The sequence below is a fragment of the Balaenoptera borealis genome, assembly GCF_965194805.1.
Source record: "Balaenoptera borealis genome assembly, chromosome: 9".
Taxonomy (NCBI): Eukaryota; Metazoa; Chordata; class Mammalia; order Artiodactyla; family Balaenopteridae; genus Balaenoptera; species Balaenoptera borealis.
The window spans coordinates 19,122,410-19,137,667 of record NC_138873.1 but is presented as its reverse complement, the minus strand read 5'-3'; the positions used below and the strand labels follow the sequence as shown (position 1 = coordinate 19,137,667).

At 35.6% G+C, this 15,258-nt stretch overlaps 1 protein-coding gene across 4 annotated transcripts in view; it reads left to right on the top strand.

The window, feature by feature from the left end:
- Positions 1 to 15,258, top strand: part of GRM1 (glutamate metabotropic receptor 1) — a 411,742-nt gene that overhangs the window by 351,554 nt on the left and 44,930 nt on the right. For all 4 annotated transcript variants that reach the window (XM_082405449.1, XM_082405450.1, XM_082405451.1 and 1 more), the window contains one exon: positions 5,554 to 5,680. In XM_082405449.1, coding sequence (XP_082261575.1) covers positions 5,554 to 5,680 — 127 coding nt within the window. The remainder of the gene's footprint in view (positions 1 to 5,553; positions 5,681 to 15,258) is intronic.

Below are 15,258 nucleotides of genomic sequence, written 5' to 3'. Positions count from 1 at the left end.
GAAAACTTTGCAAGCACTGGTCATAATGAGAAATTCTATGGAATCATCATTAATTTACATCATTAATTACTCAGCCACTCTGAGTAATACCTACACCCTCACCTCTCATGCTTTGACCAGTGTTTAAGCTGTTCTCCTGGTTACTGAATTTTTTGGTGATCACCTTAGCCTCAGATCTAGCTTGTCTGCCACTTCTGGGGACAGGTGCCGATAGGACCTGCTGCTGAATCACAAGACACCGGGCAGAGAAGGAACACAGCAGAGCTGTTGTGTCTTGCAGGTGGCAGTGACCAAAGCAGGGCTCATTTTCCTTTTTAAGTAAATATTTATTGAAGTATAACACACATACAGAAAAGTAGAGAAGGAAGGCAATAGCATGAGTACCCATTGGACTCTTACTTCTGGGTCTTTTCTTTAGCTGATGCCACTGCCTAGAACTCTCTTCCACCAGATATATTCAGGACTTACTCCCTTTCCCTCTCTCAAGTCTTTAGTCAAATGGCATATCTTTGTGAAGGCTTACCTGACCACCATGTGCAAAATTGCAATCCCCAATTCCAGGTGCCTCCCTGTCAAGACTGGGACTAAGATGAGGCAAGTGAAGAACTTAGGGCACAGACCCTAAAGGGGCCCCCCATCAAGATCCTGCAAGTGCAGGGTGGGCATGTGCACAACGCTGAGGGTTTTAAGGGCCTCTTTAATTCTGGTCCCTAGGCACTAGGCTTGCCTCACCTTGGTCCCTGCCCTCAACCCTATTCCTCTTTCTTGCTGTAGTTTTCTCAAAGCCCTTTTCTAGGATGGCGCTCCTCAAGGATGGGGATATGATCTGTTTTATTCACTGATTGTGAATGCATAATGTGAATGAATGAATGGATGAATGATTGAAGGCATATGCCCTGCATAAGCATTTCATTCCTCCTTCTAGCAGTATACGTATTATATTATGTCAGATTTTGAGCTTCTTAACCTCAGTGATCATCAGGTCTTTTCATTTATTTGTCCCCATGCATAGCACCGTGTCTGGCACACTGGGCCACTAAATAAATGTTGGTTAAGTAAATATATATCTGCCAACTTCTGAGATATAATTTTGGTTCTCAGCATAACATGTCATCATTCTGACAGCTGTTTTTACACAAGGAAGAGCTTAGTTCTTGAAACTACCTGGTGATAATGTGCCTGAGGTTTGCACAAGTTACTGATCCCCTCTGCAGCTGTTTCTTCATCTGCAAAATGTAAATAATTAACTTCACTCCATGGAGTGGTTGTGAGGTTTAGTGTAATTCTGTACAGAGGGCCTTGCACATGGTCTCATTCAATGTATGTCCATTTTTGTGATCATTTTCTATTCCTATATGATTTTTGTTACATTTCCCCTGTAATAAATTACTACGTAGGGATTTTCCTAAACAGATATTTTTCTATAATTCTTTCAAGGCTCTCTTCAGTTTCCTCCTATTTTTTATTCTCTTTGAATTCTTCATTTTCATTTCTTTTGTTTATGTAATATTCCATATTATTTCCCTCTTTTCTTTCACATACATTATTGAGTAATTATTGAAAAATTAATATGTACCAATAACTATGCTAGCACTGTGAATGCAAAAGAAACTTAAACATGACCCCTTCCTTTGAGGAACTCATAGTGTAGCTGGAAAAAATTGTATCAGCAATTACAGTCCATTGTTGCCCAAGCTCTCATACTGGGTGTCATGGGGACACAGGAGGGTAGGACTAGCCCTTCTCTCCCTCAGCTGATTTTCCTACAGTCCTAATTAGGCAGGACCAGTGTCTTTATTCTGTTTAGTCTTCCAGGCATTTCCCTTCTGAAGCAAATTTCTCTGTTTCCTTTGATTTATCATTACTTTTCCTTCATTATATTCTTTCGATGCTGTTTTCTTTCTTTTGTCCTTTTTCTAAATAAAGCCTAAATTTAAAAAATCCATTTCAAGTTACTTCAGAAACGCAGTCATAAAGTTAACGCTTGATTTCCTATGGCATAAATACTTTAAGACTCCTACAGTGTATATGGAATTGAATCATAACCTTGTGTGAAGCAGCAGGTCATCTAGTCTTACTAACAATAAACAGAGCACCACGTACACAGGATGTAAAAGGAATCAAAACAGTTCCTGTGTCTTGGGAAGTCTTGGTCTTTCAAGGGCAATTTCAGAGAAATATCAAATCTCTTATCATGACTCAGAGCTGTCATAAAAAGTGTTTTACGGTAACAAAAATGAGACAATACATTCAGTTATTGAGTGTATACTACATGCAAAAGAAATATCAGTTAGTATAAAAATATAAAAATAATTTAAAATATCAATACCTGTGTGATATGGGGGAGATTAAAACATAGAGACAATAATTTAAGAATTTTTTAAAAAGTATCTGAATGAAACATATCTACCATATACATGTGAAACAATTAGAGGACAAAAGCTAACTAACTTGTGGTAATAAAATACCAAGTATATTTTAATTATAGAGAATTCCAAATAAGGTAATGTTTCAAAAGGCTCACTGCACCAGAAATACTTCCTGGAGCATGTGTCAGGACTCGAAAGTAGTGACATAGATGGGCTGATGGAGGAAAGATGATATTCTAAATGGAAAGGAATATCCTTTCTTTTATTAAAATATATTTATTTCTTTATTGTTGCATGTTAAAGCCATGGATTAAACAACACACACACTCTCTCTCTTTTGTCCTTCTTAAAATCTATTCTCTAAACAGCAGCCATAATAATCCTTGTAGAAAGCAAGTCAGATGGAAGGCAAATTAGATGATGTATCTGCCCTACTTGAAACCTCCCTCCAAAACAAACATTAATGAGGATGTAAGCAGGGGATGGCACAGAGGCTGCTCTTCCTTGTTTGGCGGACTTATGTAAGAGATTATTAACAGTCAAACTTAGGTGCAGAAACAAGGACTTATGTAAGAGATTATTAACGGTCAAACTTAGGTGCAGAAACAAGGACTTATGTAAGAGATTATTAACAGTCAAACTTAGGTGCAGAAACAAGGACTTATGTAAGAGATTATTAACAGTCAAACTTAGGTGCAGAAACAAGGACCAGAGACTAAGTGAATGACTGACCAAAGAGCTTACATTTCAAAGGTATTAGAAAAGGGAGACACTGACATTCCTTGAGTGACCGAATTACATTTTTAAAAAAGATTCAACTCAACACTCGTTCATTGGCCGGCTACTGTGTGTTCTTGGTACATTTATTGATGACTATGATCTGAAAACAATGAAAGTATGGCATGATTCCCTTCTCTTGAGGGGCCCACAGGCCCTCGAGATGATCTTGACAGCTGTGTGCATGTAACTCTGGAGTGAGAAGTAATTAGAGGCACATTATATGATTAGGAGACAGGGACCAGAATTCATCTTTCTGAGTCTAGAGGAGTGGCTGAGAGATAGAAAAGACAAATGCCATATTTTAGACATTGTATGGCAAAAGTGCACATACTTGGTGGCTGAAAAAGAAGTAATAAAAAAAAACTCCATTTGAGCAGTTCCTTTTTCATTATTTATTAGAGGTATAAGCCAATCACTTATTCATTCGTTTATTCAGTCATTCAAAGCCTAATCTTAAATACTTTCCATGTGCCAGTTACTCATAGGATCTACCTTTCACCAGTCATTCTGCATAAATAAATTGTGTAGCATTATTATCTTTTGAAATTGTCTCATTCATAGTATTCATTTTATAGTTAGGCAAAAGATAAAGCGGACTGAAGAGATATACACTATTTTGTACTTCTTATACTCATTAATGTAAAAAGCAGTACTCATTTATTCAATTTTTCTCATGGCACTTAGAAAAATTTATAATTTGGAATATAGATTTCTCATGCTTATTCTGAGGATAGGTGTGAAGTTTTCAAAAAGACTTAATCTGAGTCTACTTTCTAAAGTTATTTGAAAGTAAAAGAAGAAAAAGGAAACCTTTTACAGTTTCTGAAAATATAATGTCATTTGATATTTTTCATGTAATTCTAAAATAGTGGTATAAATTTCGACCTGATTTGCAAGAAGATAATTTTATTTTCACAAAGGATAGAGTTTGTATGATTTTAAGGTATGGCAATATTTACAGTTTAATTTCTGACTCTACATATGAGAACATTTGATTATGTCTAATGTGTTGGGGAGGGACCTCTGTTTCTAGCCATGAGGGAATAACAGAGTACAGACTTTGTCTTCTGCTGTAAACAACAAGAAAACTTGACACAATATATGAAGTAACTATGTTCAGACATTGGAAAACAGTGCATGACCTTGAATTCAAGGAATTGAAAGGAAACAAACAAGGTGAACCCTAAAATCACTCTGGCTTTCTGTCTGGAGGCAATTTCCTAGTTGTTGTTTAGTGAGAAAGAACACAAACAGAGCTTGGCTATCCTGATAATTTAAGAAGACAGAAATCAGAGTTTAAGAAGGCCAAGGCAGCCAGAATTTGTAGTGCAGAGGAAGGAAGAGGATGGATCTATGCAGAAAAAGAGTCCCAGAAGTTGGCATATGAGTTTTCATGAGTATTTGACTGAATCTGTATGAGCAGGGTAGAATTCAGAATGTCCAGGTAAAGAACAATTAGTGGGGAGCTGGATTCCCAGAGGTCACACAAGGCCAAGAATTGTCCCAGTTTCTACAAGCCCTAGTGGAGACGCTTTGCTGAGTACACAAAGAGTTAAGTAGAGATCCCAGCAGGGTCATAGTTTATAATGAGGCTAAACTATTCCTAGAGTAGAGACTATTCTAGACTTGCCCTAAAAAATGAAAAACAAGACTCAAACTGAGCCACAGGTGACTTAGCTGCCTGCCGGAACAAAGGCCAATACTACTTCAAGAAAAAAATCCAGCACTCTACACCTTATGTCCAGCATCTGGTTAAAAATTTTTAGACATGTGACAAAATGAGAAAATGTGACACATTACCTGAAGAAAAAGCAAGCAATAGAAACAGTCCCAGATATTATATTGATGATGGAATTAGAAGTCAAATTAAAATACCTACTGTAAATACATACAAAAGGATTTAAAAGAAAACATGCATATCACGAGAAGACACATGGAAATATAAGAACATAAAATAGAGTTTATACAATGAAAACCAAAGTATATTAGAAATAATTTTTTAATGGATGGGATTAACAGCATATTAGACATTATGAAAGTAAATATCAGGGAACTTGTAACAATATAAAAAGAAAAATGTATTTTTACTTTTCTATGAATTATTAATACATATTAATATACATAATGATATGATTCAGCTGTTTAATTCCTTTTATAAAAGAAATTATTATTGAAAAGCTTCCAAATCCAACATGGAATGAACTGAAATTCACATCTGAACTCTGGTACAATAAGGTATATCCCAATCCATGTATTTAAAGTTCCTCGACATATACAATTTTTTGAAAAGTTACTTTTCTAAAAAAATCATAGTTTGAAAGCAAGTCCTCACCTGAAAAAAAAAAAAAAAAAGTCTTTCTGGAGAAACGATCTGTAAGGCATATGAAATATTGCTATGTTATAGGTCATACGGAAAGGAGAAGTCAGTTGCTGCTGGATTTGCACTGCCTGCAAAGAGAATGAATATGTGCAAGACGAATTCACCTGCAAAGCTTGTGACTTGGGCTGGTGGCCCAATGCAGATCTAACAGGTAAGCGCTGCCTCACTTGTAAGCCCTGCCCCTGACTGTTGACCTTTCCGATGTGCCTATTGTTTAAAATGATAGTGATTAGCTCATGTCTTTTTCAATGTTTATTTACATTGTTACTGCTCATGTCAAAGTGTACACATAAACCTCTTATACGTTTTCCATAATCTATATTAAAAGTTCATTTAAATGTAAAAGTGTATTCAAAGGTTATTCTTGTATACCAGTTGTTCCTGTTTTTCTTTTTAAAAATTTTATCTGAAGATATTTCTAGTCACCTGAATTTATATTTGCAAATATTTCTTGAACATCTGTATATGAGGCACTATTGCAGGACGTAAAGGTTCAAAAATAAGTGAAACACAGCCCCAGCTTTATTTACTTAAAATATATCAGGGAAGAAACATGTAAAAGTATAAAATAAAATAGTTATTACTACAATAGAGATATTTATAAACTACTGTAAAGTTTGTTAGGCAGACAAGGAGATGAAAGAAATTCCAGACAGAAAGTAGAACATGGGAAACATGAAAGCATGTAATACATTTGGAGAAAACCATGGAACAAGTATATGGGGTTGTTTGGTAAATGCAAGGCCTAGTAGATACGTGGTCAGAAATGAGACTGGATGAGTACACTGGCAGCAAATGGTAAGGAGCTTCTGTAGGACCTTTTTATAAATGTTTGGATTTTGGCTTTAAGCACAGAAGAGCCACTGAAGAATTTAAAGCGGTGAATAACATCATGATATCTGTGTCTCAGAAAGATGACCCTGGCGGTAGTATGGAGGAGAGTAGTGAGCCTAGACTAAAAATAGAGAGAAGTTAGGAAGCTATTATGTTGGTCCAAGTGAGTAATTTCAAAGGGTATGAACTAGGGCAGCTGCTACAGCAATGGAGAGGAATAAATGAATGCAAGAGATGATTTACTCATAAAATCAATGGGACTTCTGTGGATGGATTACATGAGTTTATAAGCTTCCCAAGAGCAATGTTCAGGTATATGAGTTTTGATTTCCAAAGACCCTGGTATGAGTTCACAGATGAGAGGTGTTTCACAGTTACTTTTCACAAATTTGAAAAGTGATAAAGCCATAGAAACTTTGTCTTTGAGTTCATAGAGACCTTGTCATCTGAGTAATGCAATCCCTCATTTTAGAACGACAAAGCTGAGGGCTAGAGAGGTGTACTTGTGCCCAAGGTCATGCAACTAGTTAGAAGCAGGTCGTAGCTCATTGACTGCTGATCCTATGCTTCCCTGTGTGCTGCTGAAAATCATTAGGGTAACATTCATGATTGTTGTTTACTTTTTGACTTGTTCCCAAATAAGAATATGAAACTAAGAAATTGTGTGGCTTATTCAACGGGCATCAAAAATGGCTGGCTGAGTAGAATCAGGTCACATAATTAAAATTATACTTTGTGAGTGAGAGACCTTGTAAAATGTTAACCCTGTTAGAAAATAGACTGAGTATCAGAAAGCTTTAAGAAGTCACCTGGTACAAAGGCCATTTTTAAATGAAAAGAAATTAGATCAGCATATTTTTGAAGGTACAAACTATACCTCACCTGCTTCTTTATTCTCTAGCTGAAAACTGGTTTTCAACTTCAATGTGCCTAAAAATTACCTGGGAATTACCCATCTACAGAGATTCCCATTCACTATTTCTGAGACAAGACCCAGCAGATTCTGAAGCACTTAGTCCCTGTTCCATCCCTTGAGAAACATTACTCTCTGGCTCATAGCCTGGTGCCTTGAACATAATTGCTGCCTGATAAATATTTGTTCTATGGAGAGAATTAGAAAGAAGAAGGAACTCACCCAAGTTCATCTACATCAATACAGATCATCAACAGGAGAAGCCACCACTAGAATCTAGGGGTTTTTGTCCCTGGGTCGAATGCCCTTTCACTATGCATTTATCTCATGGTTGCGTGCAATGGACTGACTTGGAAAAGGTTTTCCAACCTCATTCTGGACACAGGCCTCCTTTCCCACTCGTACTGTGTCTCTCTTCACAACTTTACCCTCCTTTGTAGTGTGTGCTTCCTGCCGGTCCTTTTCATCTTGAGAAAGCCGTCCCCTTAGATCACCATTGTGCTTGAGAACTGGGCTTGACTTCAGAGTCAGCCCTCAGCTATCTGACTGAGACCACAACTGATCAGGAAGAGGCTCAAAGGCAAAACCATCACCTTTCTAAGGTTAATCTTAAACGTCAGAAGTCCTGGCTTTGAGGTACAAGAGTTTTCCTCTTGTCTACACTTTTGGGGCTTCCCCCAACTTTTCCTACTGCTTCATCTTCCCTTTAAATGGGGGCTTATCTCATACATGATAAAGAACTTCTATCCAACTTTAAAACATTAAAATACAAAAAAAATTTTAAAGATCTAATATGTTATAATAATGGAACTCAAAGTCATATGTTTTATTCCCTAGACATCTTCCACTGTGGATATATAGTCTGCCCACTGCCAAATGATCACCATCATTGATTAAGCCTCTTTGACTTAGTAAAATATTAAAAAATATCCTCCTTGATTATAAATAGGTGAATTTTAATGCAGTTATCTTTCTAGAGAATTTAATCTACTATCATCCATCATATGTGTAAAAATCACTGTAACATTCAAATGAGTTGAGCAAAGCAACAGCTCAGACTGCCTTTATCTGATAACAACAGGCAAGTGGCTACTTTCGGATCATGTATCCAAATTATGTTGTAACTCTTATACTTAAGGTCTTTCAGAATATGCATCTCGTACTCATTTATACTTTTTTTTTTAACGTCTTTATTGGAGTATAATTGCTTTACACTGTTGTGTTTGTTGCTACTGTATAACAAAGTGAATCAGCTATACATATACATATATCCCCATATCCCCTCCCTCTTGCATCTCCCTCCGACCCTCCCTATCCCACCCCTCTAGGTGGTCACAAAACACCAAGCTGATCTCCCTGTACTATGCAGCTGCTTCTCACCAGCTATTTTACATTTGGTAGTGTATATATGTCCGTGACACTTTCTTCGTCTCAGTTTACCCTTCCCCCTCCCCGTGTCCTCAAGGCCATTCTCTACGTCTGCGTCTTTATTCCTGTCCTGCCCCTAGGTTCTTCATAACCTTTTTTTTTTTTTTAGATTCCATATATATGTGTTAGCATACAGGAATGGATAAAGAAGATGTGGTACATATATACAATGGAATATTATTCAGCTATACTTAGTTTTAATGACACCTACTGTTTCTGCATCCCTTCCAGTCTTACACATGAATGGAAAATGAGAACTAATTTGCCACTTACTTGGTGCCATGTCAGGCTCAGAGCAAGGGCGCAGTACATGGCAATGTGTTTTTGGTTGTTGCCATGGTAGCAGTAGTTGTGAAAAGAGAAAACTCACAGAGAGAGAATACCAAAAAATCAGTAAAAATATTCAGAGGAGTATATGCATTGCCTTTAAGTAGGTATTTTATTGTCATGGGTGGATTTTTTTGACTGAATTTTAGTTAAAATGAGAAATCATTCTCTTTGGAAAATAGTGTTTTTTACTGAAGGTGAAGTTTGTTTAAAATATGCTTAAAATCATTTTATGTGATAGCTACTTTTCATATATGCTTCAAAGACTCTAATATTAATGAATAAAAACATGTTAGTGAGTTTTTGTTTTCATAAGAATATGTTATTTTTTGGCTATGAAGAAAAATATTGTATATTTCTTAGAGGAAGTGACTTCTGATGCTGTTTTAATAAATTTTTCATATTTTCTTCTTGGGAATATGCACATTTTAATTCAGCATTTAAATTTCACATTTTACTTTATATGATGCATAAACAGGGATCTCTTCTGCCATGATATACAACTTGACAGTAGTTTAACAATCTATGGGCCAATTATATGTAATCCAATGCTACTTATTCCTTTTAAAAAGTCAAATAACATAAAATAATTCCTCAGAAAGTCAGACTGCACTAAATCTCAACAATAAAAAATAGAAAATACTAAGTTATAGAAATTAACTTTTTACCTATTTTTCCCCATCCAACAGTTACTGCCACCTCTCATATTATCTACTCATTTATTCACTTTTATATTATACACTACCACCTACTTCATGCCAGGTATTTTTTTTTTTTTTTTTTGAGAAACTGGGACATATGGGTGAATGAAACAAGGTTTATATCCTGGAAGAGAAGCTTCATATGAAACCAGACATGTAAACAGGTAATTATAAGCCTTGCAACAGGAGTATGTACAAAATTTCATATAAGTACAGAGAAAAAAGCAATCATTTTTCCCTGGGAAGAGAAAAACCTTCACAGAGGAAGGGACATTGAGTTAAACATTAAATAATAATTTCACCTTGTAGGTAATTTATATTAATGTAATAATGTTAAAGAAAGCATTTCAATGAACCCTTATGCAATCATGAAGTACTACTGTAAATGTTATTAAATGCCCCAACACACTTTAGGTAGAATAATTGTGGCCTATCTTAATTTCTTGATTCATATTAAATTTGTCTTTACCTAATTGGAAAGAAGTCAGATATTAAATTTTAACCTCCTCCAATGCATTTGGATCTTGCTAGTGAGCCAATGTTTGTTTCAAAAATTAGGAGTAACCCGTTGCCCTCAGATCAGAGTTATTACCACTTCTCTTGTATTTTGCTCAGTAGTTTGTAGTCTGCTTGAAGGAAACTGACTTGTCCAATGGTTCTGGATTGTCTAGGGTAACTCTAACCATAGACACTGCCAGGTCCTTAATTTCTCTGCACTTTAGATATAGTATGCACAACTCCCGTTAAAGTCTTCTCCTTTTGGGTGCTGGGGGTCAGGTAGGCTCAGGACACTTACTCTTTACCACTGATTGAACTTCTAGTCTTGGAATACCCAAACACACTTGGCGGTTGGGCAACTCTTCTCTTTAAACCTCAAAACAGGACAAATAAGTACATTACATCACATATATGAACAATATGGATATTTTGTCTAATTCCCTCAAGATATCAAAGCTAGCACTTCTCAAATTTAGGGTGTCTTAAAAAATAAAAAAGAAAGGAAAGGAAAGAATAAAAAAAAACTTTTAAAAAGCTTATTCAAAATGTATATGATCAGTCCCAATCCCCAGGTGATTCTGTTTTGGATGGTCCTGGATTGGCCTTGGAAACTTTGGTTTCCACATGGGGAAAATAATCTAGGATCTTCACACGAGATAAAGTAATCCTAGTGGTGGTGTAGGTATATTGCTTTGGGGTGTTGTTATGACAAACTGATACTGTTACAACACAAGAATATTTTTACTTCTATCATAAGGATGTTTTTCTTCATTTGTCTATAGTATACTACATAGGATAGGCTTAATTTACAACTAGACTTGGAAGACTCTTATGATTATCTGTTGAGATGGCTGAGTATCAGTCTTTGGTTTCTGGCTACATTAAGGGCACTGGGATTTATGATATACAGTTTAAAGTTTGAAACTCCACTGATGACAACCAAAGTCAGTTCATTTACTGATGGATTTCCCCTGGCATATTTTATTAGACAGGTTGTCTTGGCTCTATGACTTGAGGGTCATAAAAGACTTCACTGAGAACTTCTATCTTGAGCTGTCTCAAAACCAATGTTCACTGTGCAGATTTTGGTAGCTCAATCCACAGATGAAGTATACCCTTGTAGGAATAAGGGTCCTAGAGAGCTTGCATCTGGATACCTCTTGATCCCTGGCTGCTAAACTGCACTTTCTCTTACTGTACTTTCCCTTTTGCCTTTAAATGAAAACATTACATAAGCATGTTCTGTGAGTCTTCTGAATTCTTTCAAATATTGAACTTGTGAAATATTTGCATATACAAAGCTTATTGTTATAACATACTTAACAATAGCTTGATATAATTGAATTACTGAGTTAGAGTAATGATTGTCTCTAACAAAACCCAGGTTTAGGCAAGTCCTTATTACTAGTGAGGAGAACATTAAAGACAAACTCAGGTTTGTATAGCTTTTAATCAATAAAGTAGAAAAGTATGAATAAGCAAGAACATATAAAGGAGAGTATGATATATATAAGAATCTTAAGATAATCTTGCACAGAAGACCACTGTGTAGTCATCAGCTTGCTTCAAGGTTCTTGGGTTAACAGTTAACTTTCATGAGCCTTCAGCTTCTGGAGGCTCTCTGCAAACCTCAGTTTAAAATCACTAAGGGTTGTTACCTTCAGCAGTATTAAGGTTCCCTTTTACTTGTCCAGAGGTTTGGGAATGAAGACAGCCTTATATAATTTAAATTCATGAATAAATGTTCCGATGAAAAGTTCCCATATCACTAGATTGGCAAGTTGGAACATGCTTGCTAAGACTACACGTCTGATCATATTTTTGCCATTATAAGTATTGTGGCTTTTCAATAGGGGAATGCTTCAACCCATCCAGAAGATAAATACACTATTTAAGCTAGTATATATTTATAAACCATAGGAGACAACCGTATGCAATGCATTTGGAGTTACTCAAAGGATTCTTTTGCAGTTGTATCAGTCAGTGCCCCCGACCTTTACAGTTTTTCCAGATTAATTTAATTACAAATGAAGCATGAACTGGCCACATCTGCTATCCTGGGAATGTTTTCCCACTACTGTTTAATTTTGTGGCCAATTTGTTTCTACTGAGATGAGTTCTTTCATTTTTTCCATCAGAATTTTATCTAGTGTATATTGGATATTTCATCTGGTGCTACGAGATAGCCATCTGGTTTTGCCAGAATTATCCTTATGGATCTTACAACAAAATCATTCTGATATTTCTTTTAAGAATCTCTTTTCTGGCTAGAGTTTGTGTACCTACAATTGAATTCTTGAACTTCTCCATGGATTTGTTATTATTAATAAGTTATTTGTCGTTCTATATGAGACTCTGTAAGGACTCTTAGAGCAGTCTGTTTAGCATGATTGTCTCTAAAATATTTCTATTATCTTTCATAGTACTAGAACGGTATTAGCTTTTATAGTACCTTTTTTTCTAACTGCAGGTCTCAACCTTTATGGCAGCAATTATTTTATATAACATCAACACGTCAAGAAATTAATTATCCTTAGGCAAGGAGACTAAGCATTGGCTATAGAAATAAGAGGTTGGGTAAATTTGATTTTAATGGGTAAATTTGTTATATATTGCTGTGTAACAAATTACCCCCAAATTTAGTAGCTTACAGTGACACACATTTATTATCTCACATTTTCTGTGGGTCAGAAATGCACAGTATAGCTGAATTCTCTGCTTCATGATCTTTCACAAACCTAAAATCAAACTGTCAGCTAGGGATGGGGTCTAGTCTGAAGGCTTGATTGTGGAAGGGTGCACTTCCAAACTCAGTTATTGCCAGGATATAATCCTCAAAAGATTGTTGAATTGAGGGCTTCAGCTTTCTTTTTATTTTTTTAGCTGGTTATTACATGGGGACTGTTCTCGGTCCCTTGCCATGTGGACCTTAGCAGCATAGGAGGTTGCTTCATCAGAGCCAGCAATACAGTCTGAGTCTGCTACTAAGATGGAAATTATCTTATGTAACCCAATCACAGGAGGGGCATCCCATCAACTTTGCTATATTCTATAAAAAAGAAACAAGTTATAGGCCTAGTTCATACTCAAGGGGAGAGTATTATACAAGGACATGAATCCCAGGATGTGGGGCTTATTCGGAACCATTTTGGAAGCTGCCTACCACAATGAACAATGGTTGTTTGACATTGCTATGCTGTTAATACATATAGATCATGGTGTAGCATTTTCATATTTATACAAAAAAGAAAGATTTGTGATGATCTAGGTATCTATGATAATCTGTATACTTATGTGCTCTGTTTCAATCCATCTTCCTATTTCTGTGGAGTCTTTCATCCATAAGAATTCTGAAACAAAAGCTGTTATTTGGATAATGTCTTAAATTATACATAGTATAGGTATTTTCATGACTAAATCAGATATAATTTGATCATGTGTAAGAATTATAACACATCTTGTCTGGCAGTAAATCCTGTATGTTAAAATTGTGGGTTTTGTGTCACCAAGAATAATGTATTCTTATAATAATAGTCTCAAAGTCCCAGTTATATGTTGGAGCATAGGATTATCAAAGATTTTCACTAGTTGAGTTGTTTTATTAAACCAAGGTATTTGATGTTCTATTAATAGTGAGATGATTAGTAGACATAAAGGCATCTATATCAATAAGAAAGAGATATTGCTTCCCCTGGGAGTTCAGAGAACAGACAGGGAGTTCTTGGGTGCCAATGTCTCCCCTGGAGTTAAGTCATTAGACAGATTTTAGGTAGTTATCCTGAGTTTTACTAATATGGGGTAATGGTTCTTTAAATTATGCTTTTATTTGTGATATCTATAGGTTTTCTTATCTATAGGTTCCCAAATCACAGAGAATAGAGGCCCTTTTAGATGTCTTACTTAAAGATCCATGATTATGTTGATTTCTTGTTTATTTACTATATAACTCTATCTGGAAATGTCTAGTCACATATTAGATATTTTCTAACTTGGTAACTTTTAATTTTAACATTTTTTTTTTTGTTTGATGGCCCTAATTCAGGTCTGAGCCCACTTGTAGAGAGGCTATAGTCCTTGTTATGTCAGTTATTGAGTCTAACCCAGAATTGTTTGAAGGTTTCCTAAACTCTATCTTCCATCCTTATTTTGAATCTTTATTGAAAAAAAAAGTCTGAAATTGCTTTACGTAATGCATTTTCTATTTTTATTTTTTAAATGTTACACCACTGGGTTATTTAAATCTTCCCTTTTGTAATGTGCTGCTTTTTAAATATTTTCCTACATGAGGCTAACAATTAATTGATTTAGTTGGTACATATCTGTAGTGCAGTACAATAAGTATCTAATACAAATCCTGAATTCAGCAGAAAATATTTTGCCTGTGTCCCTGAAGTTTACGAAAATCATTAATTATAGCTCTCAATTTGGCTCTAGACCAGGGTTTTAATTCAAATTCAATAGATCTGACCTGTGTTCTAGAAATTTAAAATGCAGTATCCTTTTCTAATAAAAACTCCAAAGACAGAATAGCTCATTTACAAAACCAGGTTGCATAGAAAAAGAGGAATGCAAAGAGGGTAGCTTTCAGAAGGTTACAAAGGCCTTGACAAAGACTCCATTGGAATTTGAATTTTATTTAGCAGCCTCAGTATGCCAATTAAAGGAGCTGAATATCGACTATTAAGTATTTTATCTCCAAATGTGTCTATAGCTGTTCTTAAATATTTTAATTTATTGATTGTGTTACATCAAAAGTTCCCCATAATGGTCATTGTTATTCTAACTATGTATCTATCTAATCATCTTTCTAAACTTTATCAAGGAAACAGGAAGATTTAGAATTAAAATGTGACTTTTTTTGGAAGCAGAAGTTCTTCCAGGAAGAGGCTGAGACTCTGACACAGACAAACCCCTGACACACAAAAGAGAGAGGCCACTATGATCAGTCAGGAGCGTGTGCTTCTGAGTGGTTTGCACTCATGTATTAAATGTGAGTCTGATCCCAGCTTGTTGAATGACTGAACAGGT